This window comes from Chinchilla lanigera, unplaced genomic scaffold, assembly GCF_000276665.1.
Source record: "Chinchilla lanigera isolate Chin_1 unplaced genomic scaffold, ChiLan1.0 scaffold00004, whole genome shotgun sequence".
Taxonomy (NCBI): Eukaryota; Metazoa; Chordata; class Mammalia; order Rodentia; family Chinchillidae; genus Chinchilla; species Chinchilla lanigera.
The window spans coordinates 25,475,604-25,497,755 of record NW_004955405.1 but is presented as its reverse complement, the minus strand read 5'-3'; the positions used below and the strand labels follow the sequence as shown (position 1 = coordinate 25,497,755).

The following is a 22,152-nucleotide window of genomic DNA, read 5'->3' as shown; positions in this document are numbered from 1 at the left end:
TGGGAGTGTAGACTGATGCAACCACTGTAGAAAAACGTGTGAAGATTCCTCAAAAAGCTAGGATTAGAGGTTTGATTCGACCCAGCTATTCCTCTTCTTGGTATTTTTCCAGATGAATTGAAAACATCATTAAATCTGTATAACAGTTTTGGGAATATGGCCATTTTTACAGTGTTGGTTCTTCTTATCCATGAGCAACGAATATCTTTCCAAAATCCATGATTGTCTCCATTGTCCCAGGTAACCTTCCAGGAATACTAACAGGGTTATTATTCAGGCCTTCTGTATTTTAGTTCATCCTTCCCCTCCTGTATTACTACGTCATCGTAGTGATATGTACACACACACAAGGTAGATATGCAGGAAAAGATTAAACTCTCGGCCCTAGAGTATGTTCTTCTGTAGGGTACAGAATCATGAAGTTTTTGTGCTCAGGGAAACACAAAAGTACTTATTAGTATTTATAATCTATTGGTCCCACATCTTTCATGTTTTCATCCTGCTCCACATGCTACCTCAGTGTGTGAGTCTGTGCCTGCAGATTATCATTACAAGATACATAATATATAGTCATTTTTCTCTTAATTGATTCTAATACTTAATGTGGTAGCAATTAGAAGCACATACCATTTATAATTGTTTTGATTTTTAAAAATTAAAAAAGAATAATCTATTATAAAAACTCTGTTTGGGACTTTTTTCTTTCTGATTTACAAATTTTCAGATTATTTGGATTTGGGACAATTTAATTTAAAAACAATATGTCCTATAGATGCTTCTAGTTTGTGGACAAAGACTCCTGAAGAGATTGAAGAAAAAAGAGTAATAAAGGAGATGTGCTATAAATCTGGTAAGAACTTAAACATTTGCAAATTTTCTAATACTTGATGTGATATATACTTGATGTGCTCTGTACTAAACTTTCTTTCCGTATGGGACATCTAGGCGAATACTACAGATTTCATACTCCTACAGATGCTTCACCATCAAAAAGCACAGCTCCTGTAGTGGAAAAAGAGCTAGAAAAGCCTTTGGAAAATGGCAGTGAATTGCAAGAAGGTAAGAAATGAAAAGCAAGTATATAAGACACACTTGGTGTAATATGCTGTGAATTATTTGGCAAAGATAGATAATACATAGGATTTAAAAGAAAGGAGGAAGTGCTTCAAGTTTCCCATGAAACTCTGCTACTAATGTAATGATGTGTTCTTAGAGGAGCTAGGGAATAAATAAACATCATAAACCCATGGTGGCACTATACACCCCATCCAGTAATTCTGTACATGACTTGGTTTTACCATTTTATCCATTTATGAAATAGATGTTTATGTGAAATAGGTCAAGTTTTTATTTCTAAACAGCAAAGATAATCTAGCCCAAGAAGGACAATTTGGAGATCACAGAATCACTTTATTTATTTTTTTATTTTAAAAATAAAAGGAGGAAAACATTGACAGACAGACAACCTTTTACAAAATAGCAAAAGAACAGTACAGACAATAAAGAGTTACAAACAAAGTGGTAGGAAATTAACAATGCTTCTTGTATTACATATTGATATCTTCAAAGTGTTTTTTCATGAAAACAGATAGAGACATGCAATACTGATCAATCAAGGACTCATTGACAGTTTCTTTCAGCAAAGAAATAGAAGACAGGAGAACAACTATGTTAGCTATCCTGTATATACATACATACAAAATTTCTCCTTCTTTCCCTTCTTTTTTCCCACACCCCAGTTGCCCTTTACCCTTGAGTGTTTTCCTATCATTTCACAGTGTCTATCATACCTCCTAGTTTAAATTAACTCTTTCAGGTTTTACACTAATGAAACAATGCAGTGATTGCACATGCAAGTCTGATTTATTTCACTTATGAGTATGGTCTCTAGTTGTGACCATTTACCTGTAAAGGCCTTGAGTTTATCTTTCTTTATAGCTGAGTAATATTCCATTAAATAAAAGTACCACAATTTTCTTATCCAATCCTTGGTGGATGGACATTTGGGTTGCTTCCACAATTTAGCAATTACAAATTGTACTGCGATGAACATAGGTGCACACATATCGCTGTGATATGATGCTTTTAGATGTTCTGGGAAAATACCCAGCAGGGGGATAGCTGGGTTGAATGGGACCTCTAGACCTAGTTTTCTGAGGAATCTCCAAACTGATTTCCACAGTGGTTTCACCAGTCTGCATTCCCACCAGCAGTGGAGAAGACCTTACCAGCATTTGTTATTGGTTGATTTCTTAATGCTAGCCATTCTTACTGGGGTAAAGTGGGATCTCAATGTTGTTTTAATTTGCATTTCTCGAATGACTAATGATGTTGAACATTTTCTCATGTATTTATTTGCCATTTGTATCTCCTTATCTGAGAAGTGTGTATTCATCTCCACTGCCCATTTTTGGATTGGGTCTTTGAATTTGGAGGGGCTGATATTTTTTAATTCTTTATGTGTTCTAGATAGAAGCCCTTTGTCTGAGGGACAATCAGCTAAAATTTTTTCCAAGTTTGTGGGTTTTCTTTTGACTCTGCTGGTGATTTCTTTAGATGTGCAGAAACTTTTCAGTAGGATGAGATCCCAGTTGTTGATTCTTTCAAGTGTTTCACGTGCAGTTTGGTTTTTATTCATGAACTCTCTGCCAACCCCTATGTCTTCGAGGTTTTTACCTACTTTCTCTTCCAATAGATCTAGTGTTTCTGGTTTAATATTGAGATCTGTGATCCATTTTGACTTGAGTTTGGTGCAAGGTGATAGACTTGGGTCTATTTTCAGTCTTTGGCAGGTGGCAAGCCACTTTTTCCAGCACCATTTATTAAAGAGGCTATCGTTCTTCCAGTGAGTTTTATTGGCCCCTTTATCAAAGATTAGGTGTCTGAGTGTGTTTGTGGTTGTGGCTGTTTCTTCCAGTCTGTTCCATTGATCCTCAGGCCTGTTTTTTAGCCATTACCATGTTGATTTTGTGACAGTAGCTTTATAGTATAATTTCAGGTCAGGGATTGTGATTCCACCTGACTTGTCCTTGTTGCCCAGGATTGCTTTTGCTATTCTGGGTCTCTTCTGGTCAGAATCACTTTAGTAGTGGAACAAAGGTGTATTTGCTGAGTGAACTTGTGAGTGTCTTCTGTATGCCAGGCAGTTTCAGGGCTCTGTATCTCTTTCAAGGAGCATTTTCTTGGCACATTGGATTTAGCTGGCTTTGGGGAACACTTTACCTTTTAGGCAAGATAAAAAGTGCATCATATTCTGGATCAAAACCAGGAACACAGGAAAATGTGTGGGTGGCATGAGTTTATATAATTTTCTTGCCCTTAGGATGAGTTTAAAAACGCATTTTGGAGTAGTAGGAGAGAAATGAAACCCTTGCTTCTCTGAGGGTGGAGAAGGAAGTGAGAGGGTAGAGGGAGAAGAGAGAGAAGGGGGAGAGAGAGAGGAGAATGGATGTTGGGAAAGTGTGAGTGTCAAAGTAAGTACAGATGAAATCTGAGGTATAGAACAGAGCACCTAAACTGTCTTGTGAGGCAAACTATGTGAACATGCACCGCTAGGTGGCAGCAACAGACTGTCAGAGCGTGAGAACAGGCTGACTGCCTTTGTGCTAATTTCACAAGTAGTACAGACTGCAAGCCCACGCTACTCAGACAAGATAAAAGCAAAAGTTAGCAATAAATATTAAAAAGGAAAGCTTACACAGTCAGTCATTTATATTTTGCTTTGTAGTATGCTTTCAAGAGCTTCTCATTTGTAGTTTCAACCAGTTCCTGACACCCTTCACCTAGATCTCTCCCAAATGTTAGCATTTTAGCTTTTGAATTTTCACTGTCTAAATATACATGCTGCTAGTATTATTTTCTGAACTGTTTGAGCATATGAGAATAAATTCTCAACATGGTGTTCCTTTTCTCTTACATTCCCGTAGTATAAATATCAAAATTAGGAAATTACTCTGGTAAATTATTTACAGTTCCTCTTCCATGTTTCCATTAATTGTGCTGTTAATGTCCTTTATAGCAAAAATAATTTTTTTTACTTGTACAGATCCAATTCATTACCATACGTTACATTAGGTTGACATATAATTTTTTCTGCTTTTGACAATGTATTTTAGGAAAAGTTTCTTAGAGATGTACAGGGAAAACTTAACTATCATGGTATCATTAGAATTTTGTAATTCATAGTGACTTGAATACTTTTCACTTGATTGTTCATGGTAAATAGATAAAAACAGAAGAAATACTGTAAAATTCATTACATGAAAAATCAAATTAACTATGGTATGTATACAAATAGTTGTAGATTACTTAATTTTTTCAAGTTGCCATTTGATTATAATCTAAACAGGATAATACACTTGCTTGCTTTGTTGGCAGTGATGAAACTTTGCTTAAAATTAATGTATTTATATATTGTTTATCAGATTACTATGCAAACTATTTATGTTCAATTTTAAGCTCGTGTTTTTCTTTATGTAAACTTCTTCTTTAAGGTTTTAATGGTTCCTGGGGTGACTTGTTATTTCCTTTCCCCCTACTTTCTAGGAGATGGACTTACAATTCCAACAAAATTTAGCCTAGCTGAAAGGCAAGGTGAGACAAAAATATCACTGGATGGGAAACCAAGGACTGACATTGCTGCTTTTGAAAATGGAGGTGAGTCAATTTCTTAGAGAGAGAGAGAGAAAGAGAAAAAGAAGAGAGAGAGAGAATTCTTATTCCCAGTAGCTATATTTTATAATGTTAATAAGAATGCTAAATTAGCAAATACTGGACCACTGTTCCTAAGGCAAATTTGTGCACACACACACACACCCCACATATATATACATCTCCTCACATAAACTCAAATCTGAAATCATAGGAGTTACTCATCTTAGTGGATTCTATTTTATCTTAGTAAAGGGAAAACAAGGTTCAGAAGCATTAAATGACTTCTGAGGCGGTTGCACCAACAGATGTCAGAGCTGGAGTCTTCGCACTCTGCCCCCTTGCCTCACCGTCTCCATTCTCTGGCCATCTCCGCTTAAAAATTGGAGCAAGACTGCTGAGCCTTTCACCTTGCTGGACCTCAGCTAGTAACGTGGGTGTCCAATGACTTAATTTTTTTTTTACTATGGTGCATGTTTATGAAAAACAATGAAAGCATCTGAGTTTGGGGTTTGACAGACATTGTTTCTAGCTGATGGATGTTATGAATATTTTTGTACATGTTTCCTAAAGATACATGCATTCATTTTCTTCGGATGAAGCTTGCTTTGTGTCTTTGGCAATCCTTTGTATTTTCAGCCTTTCTGATTTTAGGCATTCTGGTGGGTAGTTCATGGTATCTCACTGTAAGTTTAATTTGTATTTTTCTGATAACTAGGTTGGACACTTCTACATTAGTTTATTGGCCATTTTGACTTCCTTTTTTTCTTAAATTTCATTTTTATGTCTTGACTACACTTAAAATTATTTTTGTCTTCTTATTTTAAGCTGCTGTCCTGATGACTCTCTTTGTTTCTGCCTTTAATTCCATGTATTAAATTTTTAATTTCTATTCTGCCTTTTTGTGTATTTCCACCTTAAATTCTGTATCCATCCTTTATTTTTATATCAGTTTTGTTATTTTTCTAACTTCCTATTGGAAAATATGTAGATCCTTTTCATTTTCCCTTGTTTCTAAATCAATTGTTCTGTTTCTTAGTATGCCTTCTAATTTTTAATTATATGCTTGGCATTTTGCATAAAAAAATCATATAGTACACAAAAGAAGTTGTTTTTCTGCAAGAAAACTCTTGTTTTGGTAGGCAACTAGAATTTCAGCCGGCCACCTTGATTTAGTCAAGGTTTTAGGCTTTAGCAGGAATGCCGTTATAGATGATGTAATACTTCCTCTTTCTCTTGAGATATAGTCCTATAGTCCTTTTTCTGAAGACATGGCCCTTACTCTGAAAACATTACCTTTCCAGGTTTTCCAGTGGAAGTCTGGGTATTTGCCAAGATATTTCTTACCAGGGGCTTCCTTGAACTCTCCATTTTACCTACAAGCAGCATACAGGTGCTGAAATCTCTGATTAGTTTTTTACATCCTGGATTCTCTTTTAACTGGTTTCCAAATGTCCCACGTTGTACACAGAACATGTGGCATCAGGCAGCAACTTAGAACTCATGTATATTTTAGGGGAACTTGTTTGTTATTTGTTCTTCTTTCAGATTTAACCCTCTGGTTCAAGCCGGTTATACGGGTCCAAACTTTGGACTCTTTCCTTTTGTTGGTTGCACACTTTCTGCTTGAGATGCACTTCTCTGCACTGTGCATTAGAAAAGCTTCTATGGAAAAGTGGTGTTGCGAGGGAAGCCTAACGCACTGATGGAAAAAAGCCAGAGTGAACGTGAATGCAGAATTTCCTCACGTGGCTCCATTGCTCTCACGTAGTCCTTTGCACTGCTTTCCAGTCACTTTATTTTTGGTATTTCATATTGTTTTTTGGCAGGAAACAAGCCATTTGATTGGAGCAGAAAGCAATTTTTTTTTGAAATTTTTATAGTTGGTTTTGTCTATACTTCCTGATCCAGGAATCAAATATAATCAACTCTTATAGATAAATCTCTGTAGTAGCAGGCCTGGCACATGATGTGCATTCAATAAATGCTTGTAGAAAAAAATAATTGAGTGTTTAAATGTTGAACTAACCAAGTGAATGGGAACATGTTTATAAAATTTATAGATGCTGGAGGTTAATATACTGGAGCAGTGAGCCAAATATAACAAAGTGAGCAACTAGTGATAAACATCGTCTTACCTTTCTGTTCAAGACTTTAACAATGTCTTTTCTTCACATCAAGAGAATCGGACATGAACTATAGTTTATGAGAAGGAAATGTGCTTTTTAAGGCCATTTTAATTCAGAATAATTAAGCAGTAGTTTTCACTACGAAATAGGCAAGCTTACTGCACACTGAATTATTAGGGGTAATATAAGAAGATAATCAAATGTGATAGGTCACTTCAAGTTCTCAGCGGAGGGCCTGGCACACAGAAAAATGCTACATAAATGTCAGCTTATTATTATATTAGTTCTGGTTTCTCCACAAGCTAGTGTACATTTGGGGGTTATTTTTAAAGGTTATTTGAAGCAAATATATTAAGAAAGCTCAGGTTGGTATAAGTGAAGATTCTGGAAATTTTGTGCATTAGTAGTTTTTAAGGCAGTTATGGATATTTGGCCTGCAAAAATACCTTGAAGAAACATGAAAACTACTTTCATAAATCTGAAAATTTTATTTGGAAGATAAATTACATTTATTCTGAGTATAAAGGTGGAACTAAAAAGTTTTTTATAAATTAATGTAAGTTATTTATGCTGAATACATGAATTCTCTTATAATTTTCTAGATTTAAGTTTATATAGGGTATTCAAATACATATATGTTACTGAAAATATAGTGGATATTTACATTCTAAAAATTGTATGATAGTAAAAATATACCACCACTCGTCTCCCTCAGAATGGCCCCCTTTGCTTCAGACATGCTTACTGTATCATTCTTGCTACTGGAAATCCTTTCTTGTGAACATCTATAGTTACATTTTCCTGGCTGCCCTGTTGTCCTGGATCAATTCAAAACATAACCCTTTTATGGTCAGTTTGATTTAAGGAAGACCTGTAATTTGTACAGTACCAGAGTGAGTGAACAAGGTGGACAAGGACACATGTGTTTTTATGAATCTGTCTTCCTGTTGGATAGTTCTCAGCAGCAATATTCACTATATTTTTAATTATACCTTGTAAAGACATGAAGGAACGTTGGGTCACATGTGTTCAAAGAGAGGGAGAGTATTTTGAGAGGAAGTCATAGCATTCGTTGCTGTAAAAAATTTTTAAAATTTAGACGTTCCCTATATATCTGATCACCCCTTATGTATTAATACACGTGTATTAGTTAGGAATTTCTGACAAGTGTAGAGATGGGGATGGTATCACTGAGAAACAGTTAAACAAAAGTTCACCAAACGACATGGTAGAGGACATTGCTGTACTGAAAGGTAGTTTTGTAGTGCTTTTTGCTGTCATTGCCACTGACCTTAAGGTTTTGTCATAGGAGGTGACTGCTCTGTTCCACAAAGGATTGTATTTCTTGGAGTAGATGAAAGTGAAAGTTTAACTGAAGAGAAAGAAGTCATCATGTCAAAATGCCCAAATACCAAAGGTAATAACTCAATCATATTATTTACCCCTTTGTAATTTTGGATAGAGAAGTTAAACATAGAGCTTGCTTGTTATAGAAGCCAAAATAAGAGGGAAGGTAATAAATCAAACTAAATAGGAGTCAGAAGCCTCAAGCTCCTGCTCCTAGCTTTGTCCCTAATTGTTTGGTCATAGGACTTTCATCTTTTCAGCCTTAGTTTCTTAATCTGAAAAATTAGCCCGTTGGACTACATTATTTCTAGTTTTAAAGTTATTGGTTGTCTTTGGTGATAATACCAAGTTGTGTCCAGTTTTCTTTTTCCAATTTAGAACCACTGAATTTCTTTAGAAAGAGTTATTTGGGAACACTGTGAAGATTATTAATCTTGTGATGACTTCCTCATTTTATGATCTTGCTAGTGATAGTCTGTAAATAACCAAAACATGGGATAAAATATTTCCTCTATAGTTTTTTGCTGCCCTACTGTGTGCTTAGATTCCCTAGCTAGTACCTCTCTGTTGATCACCTTTCTCAATCCCAGACTAAAAATGCAGGTATCTCTCCAAGAAAATTTAAACTTGTTTCCTATTCTGTTTTTTTCTCACCATCAAATATCCTCAAGGATAGGAAAAGGCATTTGTGATCAAATTAAAGTTTTTTCATTGAAAATTATATGTAAGCCTCTTTCTGCCTCTCACTCAGAGATGCAAAAGTTTTTGTCCAACCCATTAAAGGAACTCATAAAAAAACTATACTAACACTGCAGCCACTGGCTCTGTGGGACAGTTTAAATTTAAGTTAATTAAAATTAAAAGTTCAGATTTTCAGATGCACGAAACCATGTACTCTATAACAGCATGTGGGTAATGGCTATCATATCATACAGCACTGATTTAGAAGATTTTTATTGTTGTGGAAAGGTTATTGAATAGACCTATCCCAAAGCTGACAGCAAGTGAAGACTGTTACACTTCAAATATTTTTGAAAACTCAATTTAAATGGACTCTCTTGGTGTAAAATTAATAATTTAATTCTTTTGCATGAAGATATGAAAAATATTGACATAAAGATATCATTTATCTATTGAAGATAATGGCTGGCCATTACAATTTAAAGTTTTATCACTGGTATATGAAACACAGCATGATATACTGGAAATTTAAATAATGTATCTAAAATTAATATGCATACGTATTGAAGAGGTGGACCTGATTGTGTAATGTTCAAAAAGTAGAATTCCAACTGAAATGCTTCTCCATTAATATTGACATTTTATTTTCTTAATTTGCTTTAAAAGATAACAAGGACAGTCCTCATCCAAAGCATTCCTTAACTACCCGACTAGTACCTACCACGCATGTATTAAATGCTACTGAGAATATCAATATGAAGTCCAGGGAGGACATCTCTTCAAGTGAGACATTAGCTCTATCACTTTTAGGCCTTAAATATATTTATCTTCCTTCTGTTCCTTATTTCATTTACTGAACGATAATACTCTTAGCTCTTAGACAGATACTGAAGTGGAACCAGTATGGTTTCCCTCCAAGAAGCTTGCATTACTGTGCTTGTTAAAAATTGTTTCCCAACTCCTTGGGAGCTTGAGAGTGGAGATCGGCTTGTTATTTAATTAAGCAGGCAGTGAACCAGAGCTTCATGCAGGCCTTAAAGCTTCAACTGAGGTCGATTGCTAAGGCTAAGACAGGTTTATTACTTGAACATGGAGTGCTAGTTCAGTGTGCACAGTGCATTTGATTTTCCTTTGTGCAGTAGTTACTTGGGAATGCCTGAAAATGTACCTTAGAAATTCTTGGAAAATTAAGAATGCATATAGAAATTTTCATATAAAATATGTAAGTAAAAAACAAAACACGTTAGTGAATTTATGATGTTAACACTTACAAATTCTGATTATTCTGTCTTGCTTGTCCAAACTAATTGTATGCCCAACTTAAGACCTTAAGAAGATAACAATTCATTAAAATTATTTTAGTGAATTAATTCAACTTATCAAGTAGTAGTGGTATAAAATAATTTATGTTGAAAATAGTAATTATAAAATTACCTTAAAATACACTGTAATGATATCTATAATTATGTTTAGAATACAGTTTTATGTTCTTTTAATGCAATCCACAAATTCCTTTGGGGAAAAGCATTCTTTTTAGAAAAGCAACTTATTGAAAGTTTTCTTATCAGTATGTCTTCAAGATAGATTATTTTGACACTTAAACATGAATTGTTCTTTGCTTTAAAATGTGTTGGGGTGGTACATTTATTTTTTCCTCTTGCTTAACATGTGACTGTACGATGCGTAATTGTCACCTATAGTAATTTTTAGATGAAAGTACCTTTTAGAAACTATAACAATTTGTATCTCCTCTAAGCGAACGATGTTCAGCCAGTGAAGAAGCCTCATTTTAAAGGTGTGAAAAAGAGAAAATGGATTTGTGATGAGCCAAAGAACTTTTCTGGCTCTGGAATGCGGAGAGGTAAACTTTTCATATATTTTTCATTTCAAATTTGTAATTTAAAGAGATGAAATATCATATATTTCTCTTTTTTTTCTTTTTCTTTCTTTCTTATTCTTTTTTTGGAGATAGGATCTTGATATGTAGTTCAGGGTCACTATGTAGTCCAGGTTGGCCTCAAACTTGGGGCAATCCTCCTGCCTCAGCCTCCTGAGTGCTGGGATTACAGGCATGTAACCCAATGCCTGGCTTAAATGTCATATATTTTCTACTGGAAAAAAAATGCCTATTATGCTACTATGTAACATAAAGGTTACTTTATTTATTTATTTTTGTTTGTTTCCAGTACCAGGAATTGAACTCACAACCTCGCGCTTGCCAGGCAGGCGCTGTGCCACTGAGTTAAATCCCCAGCCCCCATAAAGGTTACTTTAAATGTAAACCCATTCCTCTAAATTTAGTTTATCTCTTGGGCTACCACATCCTAATAATACAATGTATAATCTAGTAATGTGAAACTAGCTTGTTGTATCATCTCTCTCTCTCCACCCTTTGTTTGTTTTATAACAGTACAAGCCCCAAATCCAAAAAATAAAATGAATTACCATCATCATAATAAAAACAGAAATGCTGAAAACGCATCCTATCTCCATGTCCGAAGAGATGCTGTCAGGACTGTCCCGCTGAGCGCACCTCCCTGCAGCAGACACACAAACGGGTCTATCAATAAAGCCGATGTTCACAAGGAACCCAAAATCCACGTCTGTCCAGGTGAGGCGCTTTACCGCCTAGTTGTACTCTGGCCTGCGCTGTGCATCCGCTGAATTTCCCAGGGACCTGGCTGAGCTTCACTGTCACCCCCATTTCTTTTTCTGAGCCTCACCATGCTCCACAACATTTTACCAACTAGTGACACGATTTCTTCTGTGTGCAGTTGTGCACGTGATTTAAAGGATTCAGAAGGAAGCTCCTGTCGGCTGCAGATGACTTGATAGCCCATTCTCCCTAGACTTCTGTCTCAGAGCATTGCACTTTGTTCCCCCTGGATAGCTTTACTTTGCCAGGGAGGATTGTTTTCCAATGGCTGACATTTCCTGTTTCACGAACTGCGTTGTGCAATTATCACCGTCAAGCTAGTACCTTGGCTGTCCTTTAGGCCCTGATGATTACTTTCTGAAAGGGTGAGTGTGGGGCTTAGCTGCAATATTTTTTGACAACCTCTTATCTCTCCCACCATGCACAGATTGCTTCTAAATCATTTCATCGTGTAATAGGCGAAGTCACAGTGCATGGCAGGAAGGAGGGGGCCACAGGGAAGAGGGGAACCAGCTCTCTTTCTCTTCCTATCTCAGAAGAATTTTGCTCTCCGAAAGTTGGGTTCCCTTTCTCCCAGTTTAACAAAGTGCCATTCACGTCTCTATAACTTCATGTGTGTATCTTTCCATGTTCACGGTGTAGCTCACAACTACCTCTTTCTTAGATTCTTTCTTTAACAACTCAGTGGAAGCTATGTTTGTTTACATTATTTCTCTGTTTCTTAGGTGGAACTGGTTTTTAGTTCTAGTTTTACTATTACCATTATTATATTGTTATTATTACTATTTTACAAGTATATGGATGTGAAGGACATAATGAGCACTGGAACAGTCTGTTGCTCCTGTCTAGATTTGTGTGAAAGTTGCCAGCAATTATATCTGTGTTACTTTTGCATCACCAGCACAAATAGCAACACATTTGCTATTGTTATAAACCACGCTTTGAGATTCACAGTTGAGTCATAATACTTAAAAATACAAATTGTTACATAATAGTTGAAATAGAGAACTGTTAGAAAGTATGTCTTTAAGGACTGGGTCAGTGTATAAATGCTTTGGCTTTCTGGGGCTGTAAATTCACTATTGCAGAGCGACTACTGTGATCATAGACATCACTTCATTAGAAGGAATCAGGACTCGGGCTGTTATCTCATGTTGCTATATTTTAAAAATAAATCTCTCCAAATATTAGTAAAATTGTGTATTAAATTATGGTAAAACAACAGTGTGAAAAATTTTCATTTCATCTAGATATCATTCTGTTCTCAAGCTTAGCCTCATGAGAGAGAGCCTTATTTGGATTAGGAGATCTATAACCATGTTCACTATAACTTAAAAGATCTTAATAAACTCACTTGTATTCCTGATGGTATAGCTTTAGCTAAATTAAATATTTAGAGAATAGATTCTCCACTGAAGTATTTACAACTCTGCAGCCTTTTGGAGTATGACTGGAAAGTTTTGAAATATTTAAAAGCAGTCTTCTTTTTTTCTCAGACAAATACACGTCAACATCATATAACGGTTCAGCCTGGAGGAAAAGAATTCCTTTTCCAAAAACATATTCAAAAACTGAAAAGATATATACAGGTAAATATCGACTAATGATTTTAATGTATCATGCAATTCTAAAAATCACTAAGTTTTTAAGCTCAAGGAACATATTTTAGAAAATATTAAAATATATATTTAATCATTTGGAGCTTACAGTTGTCTTGTTTACTAGCACATCTACTTTGTTTTATTTTTTTCTCTTCCTGTGCTTATGTTCTGCCAGGAAACCTGTTCACACAATTCTTTCCTTGTTAACAGGCATAATAATTGCATCAATTAAATAATATGTTAAGATGAGACTTTTGCTGTACTGTAAGGCAAATATATAAAACTATATTGTGGCATAAATAAAATATCAGAATATCACAATATCTATTAGACAACCATGGGTTGGCCCAGGCTGACAGGGCATCCAAGATGAATTTTCTTGGCCAGGAGTTGTCCCATGAGGGCGCTCTCCCCATTTTTGCTCTTTGAGTTCTGGAAGGTGACAGGATCCTCCAACCTCTTGAGAGTCGAGGTTTCAGGTGGTCCTGACTTCAGCTTGTTGTTTTACTGAAACAGCTTTAATGTCTTCTCTCACTCTGTTTTGGGCTGGCTCAGTAAGTTTGGAAAATTACATAACATAAAATGATTTCAGTTATTTCTCAAACAAATGACCCAGTTGGAAAAAGTCGCATGTATGGAGCTCTTAGCTAGATAAGTAGCCTAAAACTTTCAAAATAGTGTGAAATCTACAAGCTTTTACACCAGAACTTCCCAGAAGGAACCAGAGCACACCGAGACGAGTCATCCAGACTCTGATTTACCTTTCTCAAAATAAAAGCTGGTGTGGCACTTCTTAAAACCACTTTTGACTGCAGCTGAGTCAGTACCCAGATCCATGTACTTATTAATATACTTGGAGACAGTTGGTTTTCTTTTTTCCTCATTTCTTCTTGAATCTTATTCTACTATGTATTAGTCACTTTGCCATTGCTGGACAAAATACCTGACCCCAGCAATTTAAAGGAGGAGAGGTTTTGGGGCTTGTGGTGTCAGAGGAATCAGTTCATGTTTGGTTGGCTGCAAGGCAGAAATAATAAGGCGGAAAGGCGTAGTAGAACAAAGAAATTTAGGTCATGGTGTCTGGGAAGCAGAGAATAGGCGAAGAGCATCAGGGACCATATACAGTACCCAAGATCAGGCCTCAATGCCCCAGCCTGACACACTCAAAAGTGTGCTTTACTAATACCTTAGGTGTCTCCCAAACCAATTATTAATTGGATAATCCAAGTTAATAGTCACACACTTCAAGAGAATTCTGCTGCTATTCAGATTGACTACACTTTCAAACTTTGTATGGTTTTTCCCATGTGACTACACTTCATTTAGGGTGAGACGAGGTACAAAAGAAGTTGCTGTAAATCTTAGATGAAACAAAATTTTGAGCTACGGCCTTTTCTCCTGATTTCCTTATGAGCAGGTTGATACTGAGGAATATTGAAGGATATGCTCTTCCCGTACTACCCCTGTCTCAGAGACTGCTCTTTCATCTCAGTAGCTTTCTCTCCTTCCATCCCAGATAATTAAATATGAATCATGGAAGCATTTGGGGAAGGAAGCATCACTTCAGAATGTGAAACAGGTACTACCTATGTGTACCATAGGCTCTCTGCATCCATGTAGAGCTATATTACATTTCCCCCTGCCACCTAGTGGCTAAGAAATCATTGGATTGGACTGAATTTATGTGTCATGGACTAGAAACATTTATTTCCATTCTTTCCCACCTGCCCATTGGAATGCAGTAAGAAATAGATAAAATTAGAATGATGTTTTGAAAATTTATGAATAAAACCAGTAAACATAGCTTTTGTTTTGTCTTAGATTTATGGTAAGTACCTAAAAAAGACATATGAACTATTGATGCCCCCAAAAAGACTGTAAAGGAAAATGAAATGTTTTGTGCATTTTATTGTTAGAGCCAAGAAGAAATGGGAGCAAGTAAACTTGGAGGTTGAGAGAAGAGAAAAATGAGAAAAGAGAAAAGTGCCAGCCATCATCTGATTTACAATCAAAAATGAAAATGCAAAGAATGAGATATTCAAGTACTCCATACTGTATACTGGATAGCCAAAGATGATAAAATGCAAATTCTGAAAATAAGACGCAGGAGTTACATTGTGCTCTTTCGAAACTGATAAAAATGCAAATTACAAACAGCTGCCTGTGTATTTATATAGGTCTGGAATTCATTCAGTGCATTACCACAAACATTTAATAAAATTTAAAACTTTGACAATTAAAATCATTCTTTAATCACAAACCAAGTAGATTGCACAGATTGAGAAGTAAAATTATGTATTTGATCTCTGTTTTGCAATATTCATTATGGAAGAAACATATTTTCTCTACCTAGATTTTAAGGTGGGCCCTCAGGAATGATAACACATAAAATATAAACAAATTCAAGGAAGTCCCAGGGTTACAGTTTGATGATGAGTACATTAGAGGAATTTCAATCCTTTGATGTGTGGTAGAGATAGATAGAGTTGGTTTATTATTCAGTGCAGTTACTGAACAATATCTTTTAATTGGCAACTACAAAATCTATCTGCTGAGATGTGCAGCATTCAAAACTGAGAATTATAACATTTGTGGGTCATGAAAACAAAAATTATGTGATCATAATGGGGAAAATAACATTTTTTTTTTGGTAAAAGAGTGAATTAATAGCATCATGCCCTAAAAACCTTTGTGAACTTTTAAGGCTTTAGTAACTCTAGAAATATACTATAAAGTGCAAGAGAGAACTCATTTTAGAGCTTAGTTTTATTTCCTTTGCATTTGCATAGATTTCACATTTTAAATAAGAAATTTTGTAGTTTTTAAAATATCAGTCAAAAATAATCATCTGCAGAATGACTGAAACAAAATCTATTCCTCAAACTGAAAAAACAAGTATGAAATTAATAAGAAGATTGTTTTCAAGTGATTATTTTTCTAAATTGTAGCATTTATACTTCTGAGTTTACTAAAGCTTAGAACTTCACTATGATTTTAGGGATATCCCCTATTTATATTTGCATGAAACATGGTGGTTAGGTACTTTTATGTCAATATTTATGGGGGATGAATGTTAGAAATATTTTATTTTAAAATATATTTTATAAAATGTAATTCCAATTTGTGGAGTAATGAGCCCTACTGTCTAGCTTTTTATTTTCTGTGCTGGAGCCTGAACCCAGGGGTGCTTTGTCACTGAGCTACATCCCCATCCCTTTAAAAATTTTTAATTTATTTCAAGGCATTTTCTCATTAAATTGTCCAAGTGGGACCAGAACATGCAGTCCTCGGCCTCAGCCTCCATTACAGGCACGTGCCATTGTGCCTGGCATGTCTGGTTTTGAATGGTGTTCCATGTCTTCACTTGTTTTTGTCATCAGAGTAGGTAGAAATGAAAACTATGCCAGCAAACGTCTTGGAGAGATAGTTTGAAAGAGGTGTAAGAAAACAGCTGAGGTGAAAAGCTGCTTAGATGGAACCTAGTAGGAGAAATCATATAATTCCATTTAACAACAGATTTATGTGCTTCTAAAACTGCAGCTGGTGAGGAGGGAAGGTTCTATGAAGGCAATTAAAATATCTTGTGTGAAGTACAAGTTCGTAGCCTGTGTCTTTATTGCATGCTCAAAGCTAAAGACTCATGAGGAAGGAGAAAAATCTGAAGCAAAATGTGCATGATTATACTTATGTTCCTGAATAAATGGACATTTTTTAATATAATAAATTTTGTCCAGAGGAACAACTAGACGATGACATTAAGCAACTCTGTGTTTGTATTTGTGATCAGAGAAAAGGCAGTTGGCTTAAAGGGGGCTAACTTATTATCCAAGGAGGAAGATGGCAAATGCCAAAATAAGAAAAGAGATAACAGAATAGACTGACAATCAAAAATTAATAAGCCATCTGCAGCCTGTGTTTGCTGAGTTCTGAGCATACAAATAGGGCTTCTGAACTAAATTTTCTCGATGTTAGTGGAGGGTATTTTCTTTTCTAGTACCTCCAAAAGCTTTTGATTAATTGTAGTTTTTTCTCATTGTGCTCTTTTTGAAAACGGCAGTGATTAAAATGATGGTAAAATGACATTTAATAGATGCTTAGTATATTATTTGTTTGTTAAAGGGGCCATAACAAAATGCCCCTTAGTGATTTTCTTAAATAATAGAAATTTTATTGTATCATAATGCTAGCGGACAGAAGTATGAAGTCAAGGTGTCAGCAGGCTGTTTCCTTTAGAGGTATGAGAGATGGCTGTTCTAGGTCTCTGTCCTTGGTTTGAAGATGACCATGTTCTCTGTATGTCTCCTTATTTCACCTTTCCTCTATGTGTCTCTGTCTGTGTTCAGTTTCTGTTTTTATAAAAAGAGAAGTTTTATTGGATGATGGCCCATCCTGATAAACTCATTTTAACTTGACTACCTCTGTAAAGACACTGTGTCCAGATAAGATCACATTCTGAAGTACTAGGGCTTAGGAACTAACATTCTGAGAAATTTTGAGAAACATGTAAAACTGTTTTCTGGACAATTCCAGGGTAAGTGAGTAAGTCTTAAAAGACAGATTGACTCTAGCATTTAAATCCCTCTAAGACTTTAAATCCCTCTATTTGTATGCTCAGGAAATGAAGTAGGTCTGGCATTTCTGGCTTACATACAATAGGCCACAATGTGGCCCATCTTTAAGCCCAAATCAAAAATCTCTGCTTGAGTCTTTTAACCTTTTAACTGAAAGATCAGTCCATGGTCCTCCATTTCAGTATCTTACAAAGTCTCAGGATATTGGCAAAATGAAGACAAATTTTCTGCCAAAGTATAACATGTGGCCTGTAGCCTAACTGCTGGTGGAATCATTATTTTAACTAAAATATCTTGAGCCTGGCTTTTATTGTTTGTTTTCCTGTCAGCACTCTGGTCTTCTGAGCTCCAACTACAATCACCCATCAAATTTTGTTTACAGTATTCTAAGGCTTCTTTAGCATATATCTTCAGAGCTTTCCAAACTCTTCCCACAAGCCAGTTCAAATGACTTCTAAACTACATGCTCAGGTACACTCACAGCAATGATCCCACTTCTCCAGTATCAATTTTCTGTATTAGATAACTTTCTTGTTACTTGGACAAAGTATATGACACCTACAATGCAAAAGAAGAGTGGTTTAATTTGTCTTACGGTTTTTGGGGTTTCTGTCCATGGTAAGCTGGTTTCAAGGCAGAAATAGAATGGTGGAAGGACATGGTGGAAGAAAACTGAGTCACTTTACAGTGGCCAGGAATTATTGAGAGCAGGGAGGATTACAGAGTACACCCTTAGTGATACACATCTTCCAACTGTGTCCTATGAACTCACTGATGGTTCAATTCACGATAAGTATTTCATCCCTATGATTCAATCATTTTCTAAAAGCTGCATCTTTGAACACATGAGACTTTTGGGAGGACATTCTCTATTGAAATCATAATAGTGAGATGAATCCTAAAGGAGAGTTAGTAACTGTCAAAGTTAATTTTATCATAGGAGTGGAGGAACTAGTTTCCCTTGGGTTGGAGCAGCTATGTTTAAAAAGATAAGATAAAAAGCTAAAGAAGTCACAACAAATTTAGGGGCTCAGTGTTCCCAGACTCATCAGAGTGTTTCTACTCCATTCCAACTTTTAGGATCACATTCCTGTCTTAATAGTAGCGTTAATAGTGCCAACCTGAGAATTGGTTTCTCAGGACAATCGGACATTCTAGGTTTGGTTTCTAGAAGCACTTGTGGCTACTGAACACGGTATATTTTTAAGGCAGACAAAGTATCTTTCAGGTAATTTATGCTGTGCTTGAGCTAGGTATTTGAATCCATTAGGTCACTTGTTTTCCACTTTTTTTCCTGTGATTTTAAGTGCAACCAGTGTCATGCTTGTTAATGTGACAGAAATATTTAAGGGTACCATATACATGGTCACTCTGATCCTAGTATCTTAGAGGTTCTTGATTACTTGTACCTAATGGTGATATTTTAAATATATCTCTATTGCCACATCATGCCATGGACGATCAGTATTTTCTTTGCTGCTGGAAACAGAGTCACTAGTGTCCTTAGCCAGAATATAGAACCAAATCTACATACTCCAGAGCCAGTTTAGAAAAATGCATCCTTAAAACTATGTCCCTGTACCACCACTTTTAGTTCCAAAAACTGTATTAACCAAGATCAGAGAAACAGAACCTATAGGATGTATGTGTGTGTGTGTGTGTGTGTGTGTGTGTGTGTGTGCAGTAAGGAATTGGCCTATGTTATTGGTGATGTTTGATGAGTCCAAGATATCAGGCAGTAGAGCAGCAAGATGGAGAACAAGAAAAGAGACGCGATCTGATCCCCAGGCAAACTACTGGAAAAGTCTGCAAGAGCCAGTAGCACAGGTAGAACAGGAAGGCAGTTTGGTGGAAAATTGCTTGTTGCTGAAGGCATCCTTTTATTCTCATCAAACCTTCTACTTATTGGATGAAGTCCTCAGACATTATGGGGGGGAATCTGCTTTGTTTAGAGTCCACCAGTTTGAATGCAAGTCTTACCATAGGAACATCCAGAATAATGTTCAACAAAGCATCCAAGCATCATGGCCCAGCCAAATTAACACATAGAGTTAATCATCACATTGGATTTAACTGTATGATACAGCATGTTCATACTGTTTTAAGACCAAGTAGTTACAATCCTTTATCTACCTTTGCCTATAACTAACAACATTTTTGCAGATTCCAGAGATCAAGATGTAGATGTGTTGGAGGAGCCATTTTTCTGCCACAGTTATCTTCCAGACACATAATAAAAATGAATATAGCTAACTATGTAGCAGGCACTATACTAAATAAAATACAGTAATACTTCAGTTCCCCAATGCTACTGTTTGTAAACAACTCCATTTGTTTGCAAACAAAATCGGTGGCAAATTTTGCTTCCTTTGGAAAACTGCAATGACTGACAAACATGACCGTGGCCATCTTCCCCACACAAACACAAGTGCAGCCATCTTCCCCCAAATTGTAAAACCAAGTTCATTAAGCGACATACCACTGCAATTAACTTAGGCCCTGACCCACAAATAATCTAAGAATTATTATTATCCTTGTTAATGCAAATCTTCATGTCCCTTAATCTTACTAAATTATTTGTAAGCAGAGGCAGCATGATACCAGGCCTATGGCTCCAGGCCAACCCACTTCATTAGCCTGGAAGAAAGTCTGATTTCAATCCTTTTCCTTATAGTCTTGTTTACTGCAAAAACACCTTGGACCACTCTTGGTTAGAGATGTCCATCTCAGAGGCATGACAGTAAAACCCTTAAAACATGGATAGTTACATCCAAAAATTGTACTACTCTCCTAAAGAAAACATTTTTATAATACTACATTCAAAATAGGACCCATTTTGTATACCTAACTGAAATTTATTCAGCCAATGTAAAAAGAGCACATTCTCAAGTCAAGCCCTCTGCTAGGTGTTAGAGACAGATATAAATAAATCTTTCACTCTGGAAGCTTCTAACATAATGAGTGATGCAAACAACTGATTTAAACATTTATATCATGTACACCATAGGGGAGATATACAGTAAATAAAATGAGACTAAAAAGAATGCACACCTCCCAAATATTGCACTTTTAAACTAGCTTGATGTAAGTGGTTACAAGATTTCTTAAATATTTTCTTGATGCTAGCATTCTTTATAAAGCTGGAATGCTGATTTACAGCACCAAATGAGATGGTGGTCTGCCCACACTGGCACTACTTTGGTATGAAAGCTGAATTACAGCATTTGGGGAAGTAGTTCTCCTTTGTTTTAGAGCAGAAAAAATTATGTTCATTTGTTTCCCAGGAAGTGTCTCTAAGAAAACTACTTTTAGAGTGAACTTTTTTACTTGGACATGCACCTGCATTTCATTATGCTGTTATATATGCATAGTGTTTAGTTTATTTCTTCCTTCATAAAGCTATGATTGTTTCTAAGACAGGAGCAATGACTTTCTATTCCTTCCACCTGAAATGCAATAAGTGCTGAATAGCTGTACAGTCATTTAATGTCTATGTCTGAGATTTCTTTTCTTTGATTCAAAGACTACAGATGCTAGACTAGGAATACAAGAACATTATCATGAAACTTGTGCTTTGACAGACTTGTACTGGGGGAGATGTTGATAGAGGTAGAGAACATAAGCTGTATGCCCATATATAAATGTTGGGACACTCTGCTGAGCTTGGGACGCAGCAAGGAATGAGATGAGAGGCAAGACACACTTTACCAGGAATCTTGAACTTTCAATGTATATTAGTGTTCTTATTGGTGGGACACCATACCTGAGACTCACGATTTAAGGGAAGAGAGGCTTAACTTGGCTCACAATTTCAGGAGTTTTCACTAATCAGATGCTGGCTGCAAGTGGGAAAGTCCTGGTGGAAGGGCCTGGCAGATCAAAGTGTTACGGCAAAAATTCGGGCTGTATTCCGCAAGAGACCAAAGAGAACAGACAAAGTTTTTAATTTAGACAGGTCACCTCTCATCCCGACTTGCAAGTCCGGGAAGTGGGCGTGGACCTGTCTTTGTTCCCAGGTTATATACATTTTTGGTTTCCATGGTAACAGAAAGGAATGTTACAGCCCTGGCCACATGTTGTTTTCCTTGTGCCATGTAACCAGGGCAGGCTCCGGTCATGAGCCCAACCACAGTGATATATATTTTCTGTGCTCTGTTTTATATGTCCCCCTTTAGATAACCATATATTTCCTTTATGGTTACAATGTTTACCTAGGGCCAGGAGATGGAACTGCCCAGGCAGGGTCACGGAGGGTCACCTAGGCCTAGGCGCCCCCTTATCTTGGGGAGACATTCCTGGGCAGTGTTGGACTGGAGAATTAGCTCTTATGCTGTCCTGGGAGGCTTCCCAAGGCACCATGTAGGCTTTTTCCAAAACTATTTTATCTAAAATAATATGCTAAGATTCATTACCCCCTTTAAAAGCTGCTTGGTTGATGAGGCAGGAAAGCAGAGCAGGGGAACAATTCTAGAGAGGAAAGGACAAGGGGTCAGCTGTAGTGCCCAGAGTCATATTTC

General features: G+C 36.3%; 1 protein-coding gene across 1 annotated transcript in view; it reads left to right on the top strand.

Moving 5' to 3' along the window:
• The window catches only part of LOC102010018 (chromosome unknown open reading frame, human C12orf50), a 37,604-nt gene extending 22,298 nt beyond the window's left edge, over positions 1–15,306 (top strand). Inside the window, exons 6-14 of the mRNA XM_013518146.1 lie at positions 725–850; positions 946–1,059; positions 4,546–4,656; positions 8,089–8,196; positions 9,474–9,590; positions 10,564–10,668; positions 11,218–11,418; positions 12,960–13,052; positions 14,981–15,306. Coding sequence (XP_013373600.1) covers positions 725–850; positions 946–1,059; positions 4,546–4,656; positions 8,089–8,196; positions 9,474–9,590; positions 10,564–10,668; positions 11,218–11,418; positions 12,960–13,052; positions 14,981–15,006 — 1,001 coding nt within the window. The 3' untranslated portion in view covers positions 15,007–15,306. The remainder of the gene's footprint in view (positions 1–724; positions 851–945; positions 1,060–4,545; positions 4,657–8,088; positions 8,197–9,473; positions 9,591–10,563; positions 10,669–11,217; positions 11,419–12,959; positions 13,053–14,980) is intronic.
• Positions 15,307–22,152: the final 6,846 nt, after the last annotated feature.